This window comes from Cynocephalus volans, chromosome 1 (assembly GCF_027409185.1).
Source record: "Cynocephalus volans isolate mCynVol1 chromosome 1, mCynVol1.pri, whole genome shotgun sequence".
NCBI lineage: Eukaryota > Metazoa > Chordata > Mammalia > Dermoptera > Cynocephalidae > Cynocephalus > Cynocephalus volans.
This window is the reverse complement of record NC_084460.1, coordinates 125143407-125166143: the sequence shown is the minus strand read 5'-3', so window position 1 is coordinate 125166143 and position 22737 is coordinate 125143407. Positions and strand designations below refer to the sequence as shown.

The following is a 22737-nucleotide window of genomic DNA, read 5'->3' as shown; positions in this document are numbered from 1 at the left end:
GACAGAATCAGGATGAGACCTGACAGTAATTCATCTGGAAATTAAATGACAGGTATAATTGAACAGAACTCAAAAGGAATTAACATTGAGATGCAGCTAATGAAAAACATAATACAACAGTTGGTTACAGCAGAAGTACTGTGTTCAGATCAATAAGGATAATTTCACTAGATACAGTTCAGCCTCATTTGAAGTACTGATGATATCCCTCTTTAGACAGCATATTTTATTTATAACATTAACAAAGCAGAATACAACAAAGGAAACTTAACAAAACCAATGCTCTAATTTAATTTACTACAGTATGAGAAATATGGGGGCTCAAATAAATGCTCTTGTTAAATTTACAAATGTTCTAATGTAAATTAAATAGCCACAGAAATAACCCTGAGGGGAGAAGGGAGAGTGTCCATTCCTAGGAAACATCATATGTAAGGAAAGAGTCAAAATGATAGTTCTTAAATACCAAAAAGAAATTCACACCTTACCTACAAAATTAACAGATATCCTGTATGGCTCTAAAGAATATTATAAGTTTCCAGTGATTAACGGAATGAACAAACAAAATTTATTTGAACAGAAAGGCTTATCAACAGCTTTCATTTTGACTGGTCTTCATTTTCTAAGACACTGGGGATGTCTCATTGTACTTGAAAAGGTAGTGTGAACCACCATTTTCTTCATGGCTTTGTGTTTGTATTCAAATCAAATCCATCTTTCTTTTTAAAAATCAAATTAATACTAAAAACCAAAACAAAAAAGCAGTAATACTACTACTAATTATAATCTGAAATAAATGGGCTTAACAACATCGTGCTCTTTAAATGCTCTTGTTAAATTTACAAAAGTTCTAAATTAAGTTAAATAGCCACAGAAATAACTTCTGGTGGAAAGTGTCCATCTCTAGGAAACACGATACGTAGAGAAAATAGTAATATTTTCACTTTCCCAAAGTATAGTTTTGTTTGGAGGTTCCTGCAAAGTATAATTCAGGAGATTGGGGATGAGAGAAGAATATTTTGAGAAGAAAGAAGAACCAGGAGCCAGCATTTTTATTACTTATAATTTTCTGAAACATCTCAGGTCTACTGTTTTCTTAGGGTAATCTCTCTCTTTTGGATTATCAGAGAGAATGCCAGAATACTCACATATTAGCTGTAAATATAAAAAGCTAAATACAGAAATATAACACATAAAGAATATCATTTCAGATGCACATGCTGGAAACACTTAGTCCGCTAACATTACGAGTATTTGGATAAGGAGTCACTTCTACAAGTCCTTTGCTATTGTGGATCTTATTCAGAAACCTCCAAAGAATTACGTGATGCACAAATTAGGGGAGTATTTCTCTCAGTGGCTGAGTTTTTCTAGTTATCACTGTTATTGATAAACTATTTTCTAATCACTGATAACCACTCTTCTAAGAACTCGGCAAGAGCTGGGATAACTCTACCCTACATTTGGAAAACATACTATTATGATGTTCTCATCCCCAGATGACTTCTCTGAAGTCAAGGAAACAAAATGGCTTGAGGTTTTAAGTAGAATCAGTTTTAAGTAGAATCACGATATAATTCTAAAAATCTGATGGGATGCAAAGCAGCAATTCAGAGAACCCAGTAACAAGACATTCAATACAACATCAAGGTACCACAGGATTTTCCTCAGAATTGGGTTATAGAATTCCAACTGGCAAAAATCTTCAAAACAGTTATCTTTTCTCTGATTAGTATGCAAGGCTGGCTTGATAACGGGAATAATAACAACAGTAAGGGATGTGTGAATTAGGTTAGAGAGAAATATTTTTCTGCTCAGGAGGCTGAGGGAGGGAATGGGGAAGGGAGGTAAGTACCTAGCATACAAAAATGATTAAGACACTTCATCCTTATCTCATACCTTTAAACAAAACAAATACCAAAATTACTAAAGGTCTTCTTTTAAAAAACCTATCAATGTACTGGAAGAAAACCCGAGTGTGTCTCGGAGGGCAATACAGCTACAAGCCATTAAGGAAAATAATGCCAATTTGATTACATAAAAATGTAAAGCTTTAAACTACTTTTTTAAAAATGACACAAAGGAAGTCTGAAAAGTATGACAATTTGGCAAAAAAAAAATTTTTTTTTTTGCTACACATAACAAAGGACTTAATTGTTTTATTTAAAGTACAAATATGTCTTGGAAGTCATTCAGAAAAGACCAACATTCTAATAGAAAAAAATGGAAAGGGTCATACAGATGGTCATACAAATGGCCAACAAAAACGCAGAAATATGTTCAACCTCACTCATAATTAAATAAATGTAATAAAAATAACAATTAGCTACAACTTTTTCACCTAGCAAATTGGAAAACAAAATTCAATCTGAGATAATAAAGTACTGGAACAGGGTCACTGTCCAATATGCACCACGACATGACTGGTGAAAGCCCAAATTCATGCCACCTTTTGTGAAGGCAATGGGTAAATATATTCATCCAAAAGTGAAGACATACAAACCCACAACTTGACTCAGCAATGCCATTTCTAGGAATTAAGTCTATGAAAATAATTCTGTGAGTGCATGAGTGTACATGCACTTGTTCCCATACTTACGTAGACACAAAATGACTGAAGACTGGTGGAGAGCAACTTAAAATAATAATAATCTACATGCCATATCTTACAGTGCCAAAAAATAAAGACATGCTCAAAAACGAAATAAAACAAAATGCCTACATTAATGGGAGGTATGTTAAAGCAGCACAGGAGCTAACTGAAAGAGCTCCCAATGGACAAAGCTGGAACAATTTGATCAATAAAATAAATATGCATGAGTCCACAATGATATAAATGACTAAATAGATGAATAAATGGGGAAGAAGAGAAATGTCTCTTTTGCAGAAGAAATCCAAATAGTTTATGTAGCGACTCCACCATTAAGGACAAGGCGTATAAGTAGCTCTCTCCCTCCTTCTTAGATGTGGTCAGTGTATAATGACTTCGTTCCAAAGAATACACTATAGAAGGCAGGGAAGGGAGGGGGTAACTTTGCAGTAGAAAAAATTAGCAAGCACTATGACAGACAAGTAATGAAGGTCATTAACAGCAATCATAAATCATATTGATAGTATGTAACCTTGATATGATGTAATGAAAATGGCAGTTTACCTGTGTCGTCTTTTCCCCAATAACCTATAACCCCAGTTTTATCATGAAAAAAAATCAGACAAATTCCAATAGTGAGGCATCCTTCAAAATATCTGACCAGTACTCCCCCAAACTGTCACAATCATCAAAAACAAGGAAAGTCTGAGAAACTGCCACAGCCAAGAGGAGCCTAAGGAGACAAATAACTAAATGTAATGTTTGTATCCTAAATGTGGTATTCCTTCCTATACTTAGTCTTTGTAAATGTAATGTGGCATCCTGAATGAGATTATAAAACAAAAAAAGAAATCATTACATAAAAACTAAGGAAATCTGAATAAACTATGGGCTTCCGTTAATAATAGTGTATCAATATTGGTTCATACTAATATGTTAACAGGGAAAACTGGGCCCAGGGTCTATGGATATAGACATAAAAGACCTATTATTAAACTTTTGGGAAACAGGGGGAATGTGTTCTAAAACAATGTTATTACATTAACACATATGTGCTCATACATGCATACAATAAATTTACCTCTATAGAGAGTGGGATTAGGAGATTTAGGGATTAGGGTAAAGAAGACTACTTTAATCTGTTCCCCTTCTGTGTTATTTCAATTCTTTTATAATATGGATGTTCTTCTTTAGTGAAACTAAAATAACATAAAAATAAAGGTGGCAAACTGATATTCAAAGAAACTGCTAGATTAATGTTTCCAAGCAGATGACAGTTACCATCTCATTTGCCATCAGTAACAATTGTACTTCATGAGGAGGTCTTGATATCTCAATTCATCAAACTCAAGAGTTTTGCATTACCAATATATATTCATTCCCTAGATCACACTCCACTGAAAATGTTAGCATTTCATCAGTAAAAGTTTCATTCAGATAATCAATACAGCACTTTAATAGAAACCAACATAAGATTTTAAGGAAGATACAAAAATTGAGCTTACATAGGTAATCACTTTATTTCAGTGAATAAAATTCCCTGCTGTCCATGATTTTCACACAGTAAAGAAGACGGTGAGAGAGGAAAACAGAAAGGCAGAGGAACAGCATATTGTAAACTTGATCATGGTATTTCTATAACTTGGGATTTCATTTAATTAAAAAGTAATAACAACAACAAAATGCTTTTCATACAAGGAGGCTGACTTTGACCTAAATAATCATTTACGAACCCACTTCTACTTTCCTAGTCTCATCTCCCACTACCATCCCCACAACCCCATACTTAAAATACACCAGCAATTTCAGACTACTGTACTTGTATCTCCTCTACACACACTATGCTGTTAAACATAACCAAGCCTTTAAAACATTCTGTTGTTCTAACTTGGCACACACCTGTTCTACACTAAACAGTTCCTATTTGGCCTCCTAAACCATCAACAAACATCATCTCTTCTATGTAATTCCTTTGTTGGCTCCTATGGATAGTTTATCATTTTCTTCCATACTACTGTTCATAGTACAAATAATTATTACATCATGTATCATTCTGCAGTGTATTTCTTTTTTGGTCTTTCTCATCAACTACAAACTCATTTAGACAGGGACCCTAATCGCTTGTATCTAAACACTTTATACAGTGCCAGTAAACTAAAATAAAGTGACCTTTAAGAATTGAGAGAATGGGTACTTGGAAAGAACGCAGACTTTACAGTTGAAGAATCTATATTTGAAGTTGGCTCAAGTAGTTACTATGTAACACTGAGCTTTAATCCCACTAGACTCTGATTTTCTCAGTGATAAAACTTACAAAATAATACTGTCATCTACTTTGTGTCACTGTTATAATGATTAAATGAGAAAAATGCCTAAAATGCATTAGAAGTACCTTATTAGTCATATGATTTAAAAAGGAAAGTTAATATTTTTACTCACAATTTAAGACACTATATAATAATCTCTAAAGTTAATCAAAAGAATATCTAAGAAATTAAATCTGATAAAAGTTATTCATATATAGGACATTATATTTATTTGGTGTTTTTAAATATTTCTTTTGGTGTATGCTTTATAATGTATTAGTACAGTGGACTAACTTATTGTGCTTGCTTAAATTTTACTTTTGAGGTTCGTAATCAAGACAGAAAACCATCGGCATATACTCAATCATGACTTCTTAGACTAACCCACTACATCTCAGTATGCTCCCATTATAGTCAGAAGCCTGTATTTTATTCATCACTTCTACCCAGCATAACAATTTCCCTAAGCAGTAAATGAACAAAGTGTAGAAAATAATAGGGTATGGGGTGGGGGAGGAATGGGACTTTGGAATTGAAGAGTAAACATCTCAGGAGACTTTCTCCTAGCAAAACATAAATTTAACTGGTAATATGACTACAAAACAATCACTTAAAGTATATGGAAGTTGTTCTAAGGGCATACAGGAATGAAGAAACCATTAAGAAGACCTACTAAATCTTGGTAAGAACAGCGAAAGTAGTGACATTTGAGCAAAGACTTGCTCCCTTACCCCACCACTCTACCTACACACTGGGGAAGCTTCTACCAAGGTACTCTGCTTCAGACAGGTGAGGCCAAGAAGACAGGTAGCACCCTCACCCCTCAGCTCCCATTCTGGGTCTATGACATCACCCCAGGAGGGACAGGTGGTCACTGGCATTTTTCAGCTCACCCAGTCCCAAGCTGCACAACTTGACTATGTTGTCTTGGAGTACTGTGTCTCCCCCCTCCAGTCAGTCCCCACTAGTAAGACACATGCTATATATTCCAGGCATGGCAGGCTGGGGCCCTAATAGCGTCATCTTCAACTCACTCATAGAATAGAGCTCCCATGCCAGGAGGGGTGAGTTGTAAAGACCACAAGGCCTGCCACTGCCCCTCCACCAGTGCCCACTCATAAAGAGGGAGTGTCACTCTGGGAAAAGTGGGTCCTCAACCCCAGTCCTAGTGCAATGGAACAGAGGTTCTGTCCAGAAAGAAAGGCTGGCCATAAGCTCTGCTAAGGAGACTGACTTTACTTGCAAGAGAGAGAGGAGGACTCCATGCCCATGGGCATTTTCTAAAACAATGGAGAGAATTAAGGAGGCTGGTAAGTCCATGATAAAACCAAAAAGGCACAGCAACCAGATGTGTAATAGAGAGAACCAAAGAAATAGCCAGAAAGCCGACTCAGGCTCACAGTCAGCTCTGGAGATCAATAAGGTTGTGCATGGGTGCTTAGGGTGTACCTTCTCAGGGAGAATCTGAGCAGGCTGGGGAACACACTTGAAAGCATTTCCCAAGTTGCATAAAGACACATCCACATAGTACAGAAGTATTACTGGCACAAGGAGCTTACATACAACCCCTGACAAAACAATGACTGAACAATAAGCTACTCTAATCCAAGATCAATTCCCAAGAAGCCAGACGTAAAAGTAAAATCACACTCATCTTTGGCAGTCTGGGAGACTGTGAATGCACAAGGCTATGCTCTCTTGGAAGCAATCAGAGGGGAAACTCTAAGCTACTAACCAGTCCCTGGTTGAACATGTGGCAAAAAAATGTGAACTTCCTGAACTATAATAGCAGCCTCCAAGCCACACTCACATCCAACAGTGAAGAGTAAAAATCTAACTGGCTAAGAGAACTTAAGCACAACCTCTAACCAGTAAGTGGCATGAAAAGAAGAAGGATCTCAAATCAATAACCTTAACTTCCACCTTAAGAAAGTAGAAGAACAAAAATAAAAAGAGCAAACTAAAATTACAGCAAACAAAATGGAGGAAATAATAATAAAGATTAGAATAGAAAACAGAAAAACAATTGGGAAAAAAAGTATCAAAGAAACTAAAACTGAGATAAAACTGACTCACTGCAAAAAAAAGTCAACAAAATTGTCAAACTAGACTAGGCTGCTTTAGCTAGACTACTCAAGTAAAAAGAGAGAGAGAGAAAGAGAGAGCAAGAGCGCACACAAAGACTCAAATTATCAAAACCAGAAATGATAGAGGACATCACAAATGTCCTAACAGAAATAAAAAAGAATTTTAAAGAAAAAGTATGAATAACTGTATGCCAACAAATAAGGTAACAGATGAAATGAACAAATAACCAAAATGGACAAAAAAAGAAATAGAACATTTAAATAGGCCTATTACAAGTAAAGAAATTGAATCAGTAACTTAAAAATTTCCCACAAAAAATGTCCAGGTGTAGATTGCTTCACTGGAAATCTACTAAACTTTCAAAGCATAATTAATACTAATTCTTCACAAACTCTCCCAGAAAGTAGAAGAGGAGGGAACACTTCTCAACGTCATTCTAAGAGGACAACAGTACCCTGACACCAAAAATCAGACAAAGATACGACAAGAGAAACAAAACAAAACAAAGCACTGATCAATATCCGTTAAGAATACATATAAAAAATCCTCAGTGAAATCCAGCGATATATAAAAATGATTATACACAATGACCAAGTGGAATTAATTGCAGAAATGCAAGGTAGGTTTAACATTCAAAAATCAACTTACAGTCTATGGCCATATCAGCCAAAACACGCGTGATTGTGTCTGATCTCAAAAATCAACTTATATAAAACACTATATTAACAGAATACAGGAGAAAACACACATGGTTGTCTCAATAAAGAGAGAAAAAGTACTTGACAAAATCCAATGCCCTTTCATGATAAAAATGTTTCAACAAACTAGGAAAGGAAGGGAACTTCCGCAACTGATAAATGACACCTGTGAAAAACTCAAGGCTAACATCATACTTAAAAATTAGAGATGAAATGCTTTCCACCTAAAATCAAGAATAAGAACAAGGATGACTGCTTTCACCTCTTCTAGTCAACACTGCACTGGAGGTTCTAGCCAGAACAGTGGCAAGAAAAAGAAACAATAGGCACCCAGGACATTATGTATCAATAAAAAAAGGTTAATTCATCAAGAAGATATAACAATTATACACAAATATGGACAAATATATAAACCAAACATCGAAAAGAGAAACAGTTCTACAATGATAACTGGAGACGAGTACACCATTTTCAATAATGAACAGAACATCAAGAAAGATCAATAAGGAAACAGATGACCTGGAATAACACCATAAAACAATTGGACCTAACAGACACATATAGAATACTCCACCCCAAAAGTGCAGAATATACATACTTCTCAAGTGCACAGGGAACATTATCCAGGACAGACCATGTGTCAGACCACATCTCAATAAAACAAATCTCAATAAATTTAAAAAGACTTAAATCACATGAATTATCTCCTCCATCTGCAATGGAAGAAAACTAGAAATCAGTAACAGAAGGAAAACTGGAGAATTCACAAATGTGTGGAAATTAAACAACCCACTCTAGACAACCAATGGGTCGAAGAGGAAATTAAACACACTGTTCAACAAGAAAAATTAGACTATTTAATAGGGAAAAGTGAAAACAAAAAAACAACATACCAAAATTTATGGGATGCAGCAAAGGCAGTGCTCACAAGGAAATTTACTGCTGTAAATGCTTACATTTAAGAAAGAAGAGCTCAGATCCATAACCTAACTTTATAACCTGAGAACTAGAAACAGAGGAAACTAAACCCAAAGCTAGCACAAGGAAGGAAATAATAAATATTTCAACAGAGATAAATAAAATACAGAACAGAAAAACAATAGTGAGAATCAACAAAACCAGAAGCTGTTTTTTGGAAAAAAAAATCAACAAAATTGACAAACTTTTAACTAGGAATTCACAAATTCCTGAACTGTCTCAGAAGAAACAGAAAATCTCAACAAACCTATATAAGAAGTACAGACTATAATCAAAAACCTCCCAACAAAGTAAAGTACAAGACCACATGGGTTCCATAGTAAATTCTACCAAACGTTTAAAACAGAAATTAACAACAATCCTTCTACACTCTTCCCCCAAAAAATAGAAGAGGAAGGGACACTTATTAACTCATTCTATGAGGCCAGCATTACCCTGGTACCAAAGTTAGATAAAGGCTTCACAAAAAATAAAATGACAAACCAGTATCCCTTATAAATATAGATGCAAAAACCCTGAACAGAAAAACAAATCCAATAGCGTATTAAAACAATTATATACCATGACTAAGTGGGATTTATCTCAGGAACAGAAGGGTGGTTCAACATAAGAAAATTTACAATGTAATACACCACATTAATAAAATGAAGGGGGAAAAAAAAAACACATGAACATCCCAATAGTCACAGAAAAGGCATTTGACAAAATCCAATTCCATTACATGATAAAAATGAAAATATTTTGGAAATAGTCATGACAGTTGCACAACCTTGTGAATGTTATTAATGCTCTTGAGCTATACACTTAAAAATGGCTAAAATGGCAAATTTTATTATGTATATTTTATAACAATTTTTTTAAAAGGCATCACATTGGAAAGGAAGAAGTCAAATTATCTGTTTTGATAACAGGATGTTGCATATAGAAAATTTTAAGAAATCCACTAACAGACTGTTGGAGCTAATAAACAAATTCAGCAAGGCTGCAAGATACAAAACCAATATACAAAAATATTTCAATAGATCAGCAAAGAACATCCCAAAAATAAAATTAAGAAAACAATTCTCTTTATAATAATACACAGTCTGTAGAAATAGTTATTATAGTACCTGTAATAAATCTTAATAAACTTCAAAAATCAAATGTTAATATCTGGCCCTGAGCCCTATTTTAGCTCTCAGTTTTCTAAGAATATCTAGAAGAATTTCAATAAATCATCTACATATCCAATTTTAAGCACTTACTGATTCAAGCACTGGACTAAGTGATGAAGAAACAAAATTAAATAAGATCTCGCCATGCTTTGGAGAATTTCACAGCCTAGTAAAAAGACCTAATTTTAAAAGTAGTAGTAATTAAATATAAGAAAAATGCTATAAAAGAAGTATGTGCACGGTATTTCAAGAAGAGGTAAACTTTTGGGGTTAAAAGGGGAAAGAAAAAGAAAATAGTGAGATATCAGATGGTGTTACTTTTGAGTAGTGATAAAACAATGGGAATTCACCTAATGAGAATAAAGCTGAGGTAGAGGGTAGAGAACAGGCATTCCAGAAGGCATTTGCATTAACAGAGAGAAAACAACATATTCTAAGGACTGCACACACTTTGGAAAGGCTGGAGCATAAGTAGCCTATGAAAAAGGAGAGATGAGACAAGTAAAGTCATGGTATACATGACCTTGCATGTCATGCTAAGAAACCTGGAATTTCTTTTAGGTGAGTGAAAAAGTGACACAATTGAAAAGATTACCTGTTGCCATTTTACATTAGGGATAGTCACAACTTCCATCTCCAACATCACCAATACTAATTAATCACAATGCTTTTTTGCTAAACCCAGAATTCTCAACACAGTGACCTGGGTCATGTTTCTTATTTTGGTAATTGATATGCTATTTACTCACTGGGGAACATGAGAGATGGAGAAGGTTTATTATGGGAGGGATGAGGGGAGAAGTAGTTAAATTAGAACATACTAAATGTGAGAGACCACTCTTTCAGGTACAGATTTCTAGTCAGTGTTTAAATCTGGGGCTCTAGAGTTCAGCAGGAAGACCTCAGCTGAAGATAAATATTAGAGAGTCACCGAATTCACAAGGGTTGAAAACATAACAGCATAAGCATGAGGAGAGAGTGAAATGGAGAATAAAACCCTAGGGAACAGCAACAACATATGGTTAGGTTAAAGGAAGAAGAACTAACACAGGATACTGTAGGCAATTTACAGGGTAAAATTGTACCACTGCTTCTGGGATGAGGGAGAAGAATGCTGTGCTTGATTTTGCCTGTCTACCACATTTAATTTTCACAATAACACAGTATATATTATTAACCTCAGTTTACAAATAAGAAGGGAGATTAAACAATTTGGCAGTATACAGCAGTCACTTTATTATACACCCAAATGGCTGACTTGGAATCAGTCTTTCCTCTATACTGTATTGCTTCAAAATTAAGAAGGAACTCTTCTTGGTCTTTTATTTCTTTCTCTCATCCCTTAATATAATTGCATACATACATACCTGCTCTCAAAGAAGTTATAAACTGAATTAGAAATGAGTCCAAATGCATACATATAAGTTTTAGTCACCTCTGATAAAAGTAATACACTATAAATAAAATCTGTAACAAAATTAATAGTATGGTATTGGTGGAAAGTTAATGGAATTCAGAGCTAGATTGCCAGGGCTCAAATCTCAGCCCTACCACCTGTGTTGAGAAGAATGAAAAAACATCAAAACATTTGTTGTAAATATTTACATAGCTATAATCATATCTCCTTGCCTCTTGGGCAAATGGCTTAATCCATTCTTCTTCTTCATGTTTTAGGATGAGAACCTCTTTGAGAATCTAATAAAAGACACAAGCTAGCTCCCTCCAAAAAAAAAAAAGCACAACCTTTATTTTAGAAGGGTCACGGACCTCCTGCATTTTAAAATAATGGCTTTAAATCATTCTGTGGGCAGGTCACTTAACTTCTCTCTGCCTCCTCTTTATAGGACTGTTGTGAGGATTAAATGAGTAAATGTAAGTGTTTAGAGTTAGATTAATCCCTAGCACATAGCAAGAACCATATAAGTTTTAGCTATCATTACTACTATAAGTATTCCTACTCCTACTATTACAATCTCCCCTTGTTCAACCACCACTACAAAAATATATTTAAATGTTACATTTCTAGCACACTGCTTCTGGAGAAGTGTGTGTGTGTGTGTGTGTGTGTGTATGTACGTATGTATGTATTATGAATATTCATGAGATACAAAGCTGATTGTCCCCGCCCCCCGCTCCTGTCCATGTGGGGGCATATCCATCACCAAAAATTACTTTTGTACCCTTTGTCCCCTCCCAATTATCCCCCACTTGCCCTCCCCTTTCCCCTCTTCCCTCAACTCCAATTTGTAGCCCAAAGAATGTTCCAGCCCTCATGGCACTACTGTGGTCTTTCTTTCCTGACTTCCTTTCTCTCTTAGCTCCTACATATGAGTGAGCGCATGCAGTATTTATCCCTCTGTGCTTTGCTTGTTTCACTCAACATAAGTTTCTCCAGGTTCATCCATGTTGTTGCAAATGGGAGTATTTCATTCTTTTTTATGGCAGAGTAGTATTCCATAGTGTATATATACCACAGTTTCCTTATCCAATCATCTATTGATGGACATTTAGGTTGGTTCCATATCTTGGCTATTGTTAACAGAGATGCAATAAACATGGAAGTGCAGGTATCTCTTCGACATGATGATTTCTATTCCTCTGGATATATACCCAGAAGTGGGAATGCTGAGTCATATGGAAACCTATCTGTAGTTGTTTGAGAAAACTACAAATTGTTTTCCAAAGTGGTTGTACTAATTAACAGTCCCACCAACAGTGCAGTAGTGTTCCCTTCTCTCCACACTCGCACCAGCGGGTATTCTGTTTGCTAATATTTTGTTGAAGATTTTAGCATCTAGGTTCATCAAGGATATTGGCCTGTAATTTTCTTTTTTTGTTGTGTCTTTACCTGGTTTTGGTATCAGAGTTATGCTGGCCTCATAAAATGAGTTTGGGAGAGTAGCATCTGTTTCAATTGTTTGGAACAGTTTCATGAGAATTGGTATTAACTCCTCTTTAAAAGTTTGATATAATTGGGCTGAGCCCGTGGTGCACTCGGGTGAGTGTGGCGCTGGGAGCGCGACAACGCTCCCGCCGCGGGTTCGGATCCTATATAGGAATGGCCGGTGCACTCACTGGCTGAGTGCTGGTCACGAAAAAGACAAAAAAAAAAAAAAAAAAAACAGTTTGATAAAATTCAGCTGTAAAGGCATCTGACCCCGACTTTTTTTTGTTGGAAGATTGTTAATTACCACTTCAATCTCCTTGCTTGTTATTGGTTTGTTCAGGTTTTTTATCTCTTCTTGGTTCAGTCTTGGTAATTTATATGTGTCTAAAAACTTATCTATATCTTCCAGATTTTCAAATTTGTTGTCATACAGTTGTTTATAATAGTCTAATGATTCTTTGTATTTCTGTGGTATCAGTTGTAATGTCTCCCTTTTCATTTCTGATTTTTGTTATTTGGGTCTTCTCCCTCCTTTTTTTTTTATTAACCTAGCTAACCGTGTGTGTCTATTCTGTTTATCTTCTCGAAAAACCAACTTTTAGTTTTGTTGATCTTTTCTATTGTTTTTGGGGTCTCTGTTTCATTTAGTTCTGCTCTGATCTTAATTCTTTCTATCTACTGCCTTTAGGTATGGACTGATGTTGTTTTTTCAAGTTCTTTGAGAGGTAGTGTTAGGTCATTTACTCAGTCTTTCCATCTTTTTGATACAAGCATTTACTGCAATAAATTTGCCTCTTAGTACTGCTTTTGCAGTATCCCACAAGTTTTGGTATGAGGTTATCTTTATTTTCATTAGTTTCTAGAAATTTTTTGATGTCCTGTTTAATTTCTTCTTGGACCCATAGGTCATTCAGGAGCCTGTTATTTACTTTCCACGTATTTGTATAGTTTCCAGTGATTTGCTTACTGTTTATCTCCAGTTTTAGTCCATTGTGGTCTGAAAAGATTGTTGGAACGATTTCAATTTTTTTTAATTGGCTGAGACTAGATTTGTGACCTAATATGTGGTCTATTCTGGAGAATGTACCATCAGCTGATGAGAAGAAAGCGTATTCTTTAGCTGTTGGGTGAAATGTTCTGTATATATCTGCCAAGTCCAGTTGGTCTAGGGTGTAGAATAAATCCTGTGTCTCTTTGTTGACTTGTTGCCTGGAAGTCCTGTCCCATACTGAGAGAGGGGTGTTCAGATCACCCACTATTAATGTATTAGGTCCTATCTCCTTCTTTACGTCTAAGAGTGTTTGCTTAAATGGGCCGGCCCCGTGGCTCACTTGGGAGAGTGTGGCGCTGGGAGCGCAGCGGCACTGGGAGCACCGCGGCCACGGGTTCGGATCCTATATAAGGATGGCCGGTGCACTCACTGGCTGAGCGTGGTGCGGGCAACACCACACCAAGGGTTGCAATCCCCTTACCGGTCACAAAAAAAAAAAAAAAAAAAAAGAAGAAGAGTGTTTGCTTAATACATCTGGGTGCTCCAGTACTGGGTGCATACATGTCTATGATTGTTATGTCTTCTAGCTGGTTAGTCCCCTTTATCATTATATAATGGCCTTCTTTGTCTTTTTTCCTGTTTTTTGGTTTCAAGTCTATTTTGTCCAATCTAAGAATAGCTACTACTGCTCGTTTTTGGTTTCCATTTGCATGGTATATCTTTTTCCATCCCTTCACTTTTAGTCTATGAGTGTCTTTACAGGTGAGGTGGGTCTTTTGACCCAAGCATATACTTGGGTCTAGCTTTTTAACCCAGTCAGTTAGTCTGTGTCTTTTGATTGGAGAGTTTAGTCCATTCACATTCAGAGTAGTTATTGAGAAGTGTTGTTTAATGTCTGTCATTTAATTGCTGCTTGTTTAGGTGGTTTAAATATCTTTTGATCATTATTTCCCCTTTTATTTCTCTTCTTCAATGTGAGTTGGGAATTTAAGGCAGAATGATTTAGCTTCTTTCTCTTTCTTGCTGGCATTTTTGTTTTAACTGTGCACTTTGCTCTTTCTAGTGTATTCGTGACGATGGTTACCATTATTCAGATTCCAGATGAATGACTCCCTTGAGAATTTCTTGCAGGGCTGGTTGTGTGGTGGTGAACTCCCACAACTTTTGTTTATCTGGGAAATACACTACTTCTCCCTCGTTTCTGAAGGAGAGCCTTGCTGGGTAAAGAATTCTTGGCTGGCAGTTTTTTTCTTTTAGTATTTTGAATATATCATTCCACTTTCTTCTGGCCTGTAGGGTTTCAGTTGAGAAGTCTGCTGTTAGTTTGATGGGGGTTCCCCTATAAGTGACCGGACACTTTTCTCTTGCTGCTTGTAGAATTCTCTATTTGTCTTTGAGCTTTGTGAATTTAACTATAATATGTCTTGGGGAGGATCTTTTTGGGTTGAATCTGTTTGGGGATCTTTGAGCTTCCTGGATCTGAAGGTCTGTATCTCGCCCTACACCTGGGAAGTTTTCTGTTACTATTTCCTTGAGTAGGTTCTCGATACCTTTTCCTTTCTCCTGCCCTTCAGGAATACCCACAATTTGGATTCTAGAGCTCTCGTAGGTTTTCCTCATTATTTTTAATTCGTTTTTTTCTTTTTTTTTTGTCTGCCTGACTTATTTCAAAAAGACCATCTTCAAGCTCTGAAATTCTTTCTTCTGCTTGCACTACCCTGCTTGCTGCTCAATCTCTCAGCCATGTTTTTTATTTCATTGAGTGAGTCTTTCATTTCTAGGAGTTCTACTACACTCTTTTTTATGGTATTAATCTCTTTGTAGATTTCCTCCTTCATATTCTGGATGTTTTTTCAAGTTTCATTGTGTTCTCTAATTGAATCTTCCTTTATTTCTTCAAGTTTTCTTAAGATCATTGCTTGAAATTCCTTTTCAGACATTTCAAGGATTCCCTGTTCCATGCAGTCTGACTTTGGGGCATTACTGTATCCTTTCAGTGATGTCGTTTCTTCTTGATTGTTTGTGCTTCTAGTGTTTTTTCACTGATGCTTGGTCATTTGGTAGGGGGGTTGCTTCTTCTGTTACACTGAGGTTGGCTGTGGAGTGGCCTTGGTTGCTACTGTGGGAGGTGAATTACCTTTGCTTGACAGTTGGTGTGGTGGTGGTTATGTTAAACTACCTTGGTTCCCATTCTAGACTCTGTGGTTGTAGGATGAGCCCCTAGTGCATGGAGTTCTGCTGGGCCAAACTTGGTGGGTCGGAACCACAGGCTGGTGCACCCCCTGGGTCTGAGGCAGGATGAGGGGCTGTGTGGAGCCGTGTGGTTCCACTGACTGGTGTGGCTGCCAGCCGCCCCCAGTGGGCTCATCTGCGTGGTGCCGGTTCAGGGGGCAGGGGCGGAATCTGGAGCTCCCCCCTGCCCGGGTCCAAGGCTACAGGGTGAGGGGGACACATGGAGCTGTGCAGTTCTGCTGGCTGGTACCGGGGGGACTCACCTGCACGGTGCCAGTTCAGGGTGCGGCGGTGCAGCCTGGAGCTCCCCCCCCACCCCCCACCCCAGGTTGAGGCAGCGGGGTGAGGGGCCGCCTGTAGCTGCCTGGTTCCACTGTCTGGTGCTACTACATTCTATGTTAAATAGTATAGCATACTATACAGACCCTGGAGGCAGACTGCCTAGGGTTGACTCCCAATCTTGCCATTTAGTAGGTGAATGACATTGGGGTAACTTAACTGCTATTGTCTCAGTTTCTTCTACAAAATGAGGGTAATAATAGTACCCATTCTTCATTGGGTTGCTGTGAGTTTGAGTGAGTTATAAAGCACAGGCATAGGGGCCGGCCCGTGGCTCACTCGGGAGAGTGCAGTGCTAATAACACCAAGGCCCCGGGTTCGGATCCCATATACTGATGGCCGGTTTGCTCACTGGGTGAGCGTGGTGCTGACCACACCAAGTCAAGGGTTAAGATCCCCTTACTGGTCATCTTTTTTAAAAAAATAAAAATAAAAAAATAAAGCACAGGCATAGGAATCAGGGCAATGCCTGATGCATAGCAAATACAATATATATTTGCTATTACTAAAAACTATAATTTGTAAAATAAATAAATTAATGTTTATTAAGTATTACTTCTATGCCAGGTGCTGTGCTATGATAAACACTTGATAAACATTATAACTCATACAGTTGTTCCTTACAAAACCCCTACTGTACAGGTATAGGGCTGGAGGGAAGAAATGGATGCAACTCTCTGGCCCAGAGTCATACAGCTAACCAAATATTTCTAGCTACAGAGCTAGTACTCTTTACTTTTCAGAATGGATTCTTGGCATATATGTCAGCCCTTCCCTTTCCTCTCCAGAACTAATGGTAGACAGGCATAATCAAGTACAGCATTCTTCTCCCTGATCCCAGAAGCAGTGGTACAATCTTACTCTGCTGTACACAGCCCTCCACATGGTTACCATCAATAGAACAAAGGCAGTATGAGAAATGAAATCAATTTGTCACCCTTGCTATTTAAAGTCTCTCACATAAGTAGAAGGTAGAATTTTTCTCTTTATTATTCAAGTAATCTATGATGAACCACAAGGTAAAATATTTTTACATGCAAGATTACTTACAGAAATTTTTCTTAAAGAAAACTATGAATTGATTTAAATAAAACTTAAGGATACTGTAAAGACACATGTGGCTTTTATACTATGTCCTTCAGAGTCCCAGGATTCTGTAGAGGTGAGTTACAACTCAGGGAAGGTGAAGTCACCTGATCCCATACCCCTGTTCCAAATAGAGCAACTTTGCTTTCTATCTGTTCTATCAGAGTTCTTCATAACATTTCATTTGGGAGGAAGGTTTCTACTGCCGAATATAAAAATACTGAAAAAACACTATTCTATAGGATACTTGGAATTCACAAAATTATAAGCCCAGACTTTCAAAACACTCAAAAATCCAATTTTTCTCTTATCAGGTAAGAAAAGAACTACTTACTCTAAACTAAATCAGCGTTACTAAAACTTACTGGGTAACCTAGAGTATATTAATTGATTACGTGATGCTCCAGTTACTACAGCAAACACTAATAATTTCAACCAGAAGACTAATATGAATTGGTTTACATTTCTAATCTCTACCCAGATTATTCCTCTTTCTTCTAGTTACACCAGCTATCCCTTTTCCTTTTATAGGCTAAAAGCTCATTATCCATAATCCCTAAAGAAAAGCAGTCTTTAAAATGCCAGGGTGGAGGTACAATAAAAAGAAGATTACCAAAACAGACATACCATTCAAATTGTGGTCAGTGAAAATATTTGCCAAATATTACAGAAATCCTACTTTAACTTTACCCAGAGCTGAAAAGTGCTTACAGATAAACATTATGGTTAGGCCATAGGGTAGCAGCTTAGCTACAACTCTAAAATTAAAAATAACAATGGGGGAACAGATAAGAATATTATGTAGTACAACAACTCAACAGAATATTATGTAATCAATAACTATACATATTATGAGGCAGCAGAAAAGTTTTTATGAGAACTTGAATATTATAAGGTTATAAATAATTATGCGTGCACCTATATAAGCATATATATATGGAATAAGATATGTAGAACTGAAGTCAAAGATCAGGATAGTGATAGTGAACAATTTCTATTTTTCTTAAAATTTTCCAAGAAGGGAGTAATAAAGGGTAAGAGAGAAGAGACAACAAGAAAGAAAATAAGGAAGATTCAAGACATAGGAATCCATACAAAGATTTAGAGAAGATCAGAGGTCCAAAGAAAGTGAGATGGGTAGAAGCCCAACAAGAGAGAGGTACAGAAACCCAGAGAAAGTGGTTGATGGAGACCCAAAGACAGGGAGTAACAGAGAGAGAGGAGAGACAAAGTTATAGAAGGAAAAGAAATCTGAAAAGAGGGGGTTACATAGACCAAGAGAGGAATAAAAACCCAGAGACAGAAAGACAGAAACCTAGAGCCTAGAATGAAAAAGGGAGAAACCCAGAAAGGGGGACAGAGACCAAAGAGAAAGGAAAAAGACCTAGAGAAAGATACTAACAGAAAATATTAAAGATAACTAACAGAAAATGACAGAGAGGGAACGAGAGTCAGGGATGATTATAGAGAATGAGAGGATTTTTTAAAACTTCCCATATACATTTGAACTCATCTACCTGGAACCTAACCAACCCTTTCATCCCTATAATCCTGAAACACTGAATTCTTGTTTTCTCTCCCTCACCAAGCCCTCAACTCATCCCCTAATGGCCTGACTTCTCAGGCCTCCTTTTATGCTCGTGTTCTTATCACTGATCTCCCTCCCAAAGCTTTCCCCTGTGCTTTCTGAAACCCCCAAAAGAAACTTTCTGATAACCTCAATCTCTTCACGGGGGGTTCTTTTTACCGCCTTGCCCTAGACAAAACTTGGATCTCACCCAAAGGCACTAGTTTCTCTGCAGCTCTCTCAAATGAAGACTGATCTCACCCCTCAACAAATTCTAGGAACAGAAGGCAATACTGTCAAATTGCCAGCCTTTCACTGACCTGGACTCAAACAATACCCCATCTCTTCCCTCCCCAAACTCCACATGGCTACCCACCATTCAGTGTCATCTCTCCACTTAGAGCCCGCCTCCCCTTCCCACATACCACCTATAAAGTCATACATGTACATCTCTACTTGCATGTCTCACAGGCATCTCAAACTACTAATTTACTGTTTCCTCCTCCAAAACTGTTCTTATATATACACACTGGCAATGTAAAATGTTTCTGCTAGAAAAATGCCTACTGAATATAGGACTGTCACATTCAGAGATAAATCATCTTTAAGCATTGTAAAAATTTCACAGATATTTAGACCCTTTAGATCCTTTTCTAAACAGCAGTGGACACTCTCAGTTAACCTATCTGTGGAGAATCAGATTTGATGATAACCAACCTGAGCTCTCAATCCCAGAGCAGAGCCTACCTTCTCCTATGGTAAGAATTGATTTATTACTTGGTCTCTTGAATGATATATTAGTCCTGCCAGAATAATTCAGAAGTGGAGATCATGAATGGGGCAAGAAGAAATTATCTTTTTGGTGGCTGGGAGATCATGGGAAGTCTTGAACATGAAGAACAGAACTACTTATCTTCAAAAAACTTTGCCTTTTTTTTTTTAACAAAAAAGGATTATTTTCAGCAATATATCATAATTTTCTTTGTTTTGTTTTTAATGGAGCTATCCAACATTAAAGGTGTCTTTTTTCACTTTGGAAAATTTACAATGCTCAAGATAAAATTCAGAGATAAATAAAATATTAGAAAGTATATTTCTTTTTATAATAGGCAGAGGTTCACTGCCCTTCTGGTTAATCTCTGTTAATGACTTCTTGATTGCTCTTTATCTGTAAGAACATTTCAGATAAATAGAAAGCTGTGAGCAGCAGCAGGGAGGAAATCATGCTCTGGGGCAAAGAAAACAATCAGTCAGTTGTCACCCCCAAGGCAGGATTAAGTCATCATAAGGGCTGACTGTAACGGGAGCTTCCCACCATACCAAAACCAGACAGGTAAGCCATTAGGTGAACTGCATTCAAAAGGTTTGATATCTTCCCTTTCTGTTCTTTAACTTCATGAGAGTTAAATGAGTAAAGCATTAGAACAGTGCCTAGCATAAAAGGAAGCTATATTAATTAAAATAAGTAATCAAGAGAAAATGTTTAGGCACTTTGTAAGGAGTTCTTTGCAAATGAATCTATATGAGGAAGTCTTCAAAAAGTTCATGGAAAGATTCATATTATCTTTTAGCTGTATTTTCCCCAAGCTTTTTGAAATACCCTCGTACAATCTAGTGGTTCATGGAACAAATAATTCTGACCTTTACTTTCCTCCCTGGGGTATCATGACGTCTAGCAACTAGTAATGAAAAGACACGAGGACACAAAATTCCATTATAAGAGTTCTGTGAACATAACAGATGCTCCATAATTTTATTTGGGAAGAGACAGGAAAAAAATAAAGACATACTAAAACAGATAAGATTAAAGGCAATAATAGGCAGTCTGCTAGGTTAAAAAAAAAGTAGCATGAACCAAGTAATTGGGTTTAGAAATAAAAGAACTCAAATACTTATGTGGGTTTACAATCTAAGAAACAAGTGTCAGTATAGGGCCAATTTGCTAATTATGGTTGTAAAAACATATTAGCTATGACACACATGTATACAAAATAATTATATATCTGTAGGCATGTATATCACGATGCTGGCTTAATACTTAGGTATCCTCCCATATTACAGGCTCTGTCGTGAACAAAAAATTTCTAAGTAATAATCTAAATAAAGTTTACTGGAAAACGATTAAAAGCTGTTACAGTAGCAAACAGTTATATAAAGAGAACCACAGGCTAGAAATCAAGAGGCACTACAGATCTAAGAATATTAGATATTAGATTCATGAAATCTGAAGTCCAAAATATCAAGTGAACTTATCCAAAGTCATATTTATTTAGCCAAAAAAATCAAGAGATTTTTTTTACCTGCCCTGCCCCTTCACCCCAAACTAGTGAAGGAAAAATATAAGGAAAGATCGACTCTGGGAAGAAGGAACAGTGACAAGCAAAAAGAAAAAGACCAAGGTAAAGCAGAACAAACTGCTTTTCTCTACTTCCAACTACAGTGAGTACAATGACATTAGTTATTGCCAACTCCTGAAGAGAAAGACTGGGAGTAGGGGGAGGGAGTTCACAGCACAAAGTCTTCTTTAATTATCCTTTGCTTTCACAGAATTAAATGTGAACAGATATAGTGACCAATTACAGTAAGCTCTGTAATACTATACCTTTTCCAATTTTTTCCCTGGCCAAGGATAGGTCAAACTTGCTTCCCAATGTTTAGCCCCTCATTCTGGTCCTACCAAAGTCCTCCTGCTTCCTCTTCTCTAATCAATTTACAATTAACAAAATGGCATAATTTTCTTTCCTCCAATAAAGAGGTCAACTATCAGAGGGCTCCATAAGTACATAAGGAACACAGAAGGCTTAATAAAATATACAAATTTGTTTCAGAACTGAAGACAGATGTTCAAAACAAGAAGAAAATTCTTTAAAATTCTGTTTATTTTCTCATTAACATTTTCATGATATAACTAATGATATTCAGTGAGCATATCCTGGGCTCAGAATCCACTGGGGCCTATGTTTTCAAATTCTTACTCTCAATTAGCAAAACTATCTCACTGAAGAGGGCTGGGGTTATTTCTATAAGAATAACAAATTTATCTCAATATTCAGCACACACTTTCTGTGAAACTTACCTTCTCACCGCTTGAGTAGAAGAAATAACGCAATCGGACTATGTTACAATGATCTAGCTTTCTCATGATCTGGAGTTCTCGGTTCTGAAAAGGAAACATATACAAATATTTTTAAAGGATAACAGCTATTCATCATATTGACCAAAACACTTCTAAAGTAATAGTAAACACTACAAACAGCAGGCTATATATGTTACTAAAAATACACTCTGCATACCAGTTCTGATCTACAAACTATGATACTAGCCCATGGAATTATTTGTTACTGCTCCACAATAAGATAAATATAGAATTTGAGAGAATTTGGAATCTTTTATAGCAGTTTGACAGAACTGATTTATAGCTATGAATCTGATAAGAACTGGAAACCATATTTTGTATTTTTTTAAATTTCACCTTTCTAGTATTTCATTTATATTCTACTTTACAAAAATATCAGTCTTTGATGAACTGGAAACTGTAAAAATTGGTACTTTACCAGAAATAGTTTGAGAAGCACACTGGTCTATAGTACATAAGAGATACCTGAAATGAGCTGTGTAATTTTTTGCAACTATAATAATAATAATAAAAAAATCAAATTTCTCACCAAATAAATGATTTTGGGGTCAAAGAAAGCTCTTACAATCCTATTGTCTTCTAAAACACAATGGAAAGAAAACTAAGAGTTAACCCCATGAAAAAGGCTCAGTTGCTAAGTTTTAGAAAGAGTTAAAACATGACATAGTAGAAACTGCACAGTCTT

The 22737-nt window shown here is 36.5% G+C and overlaps 1 protein-coding gene across 2 annotated transcripts in view; it reads right to left on the bottom strand.

Annotated features, from left to right (window-relative positions):
* GSK3B (glycogen synthase kinase 3 beta) overlaps positions 1-22737 on the bottom strand; it is a 202084-nt gene that overhangs the window by 85009 nt on the left and 94338 nt on the right. For both annotated transcript variants that reach the window (XM_063093408.1, XM_063093415.1), the window contains exon 3: positions 21993-22076. In XM_063093408.1, coding sequence (XP_062949478.1) covers positions 21993-22076 — 84 coding nt within the window. The remainder of the gene's footprint in view (positions 1-21992; positions 22077-22737) is intronic.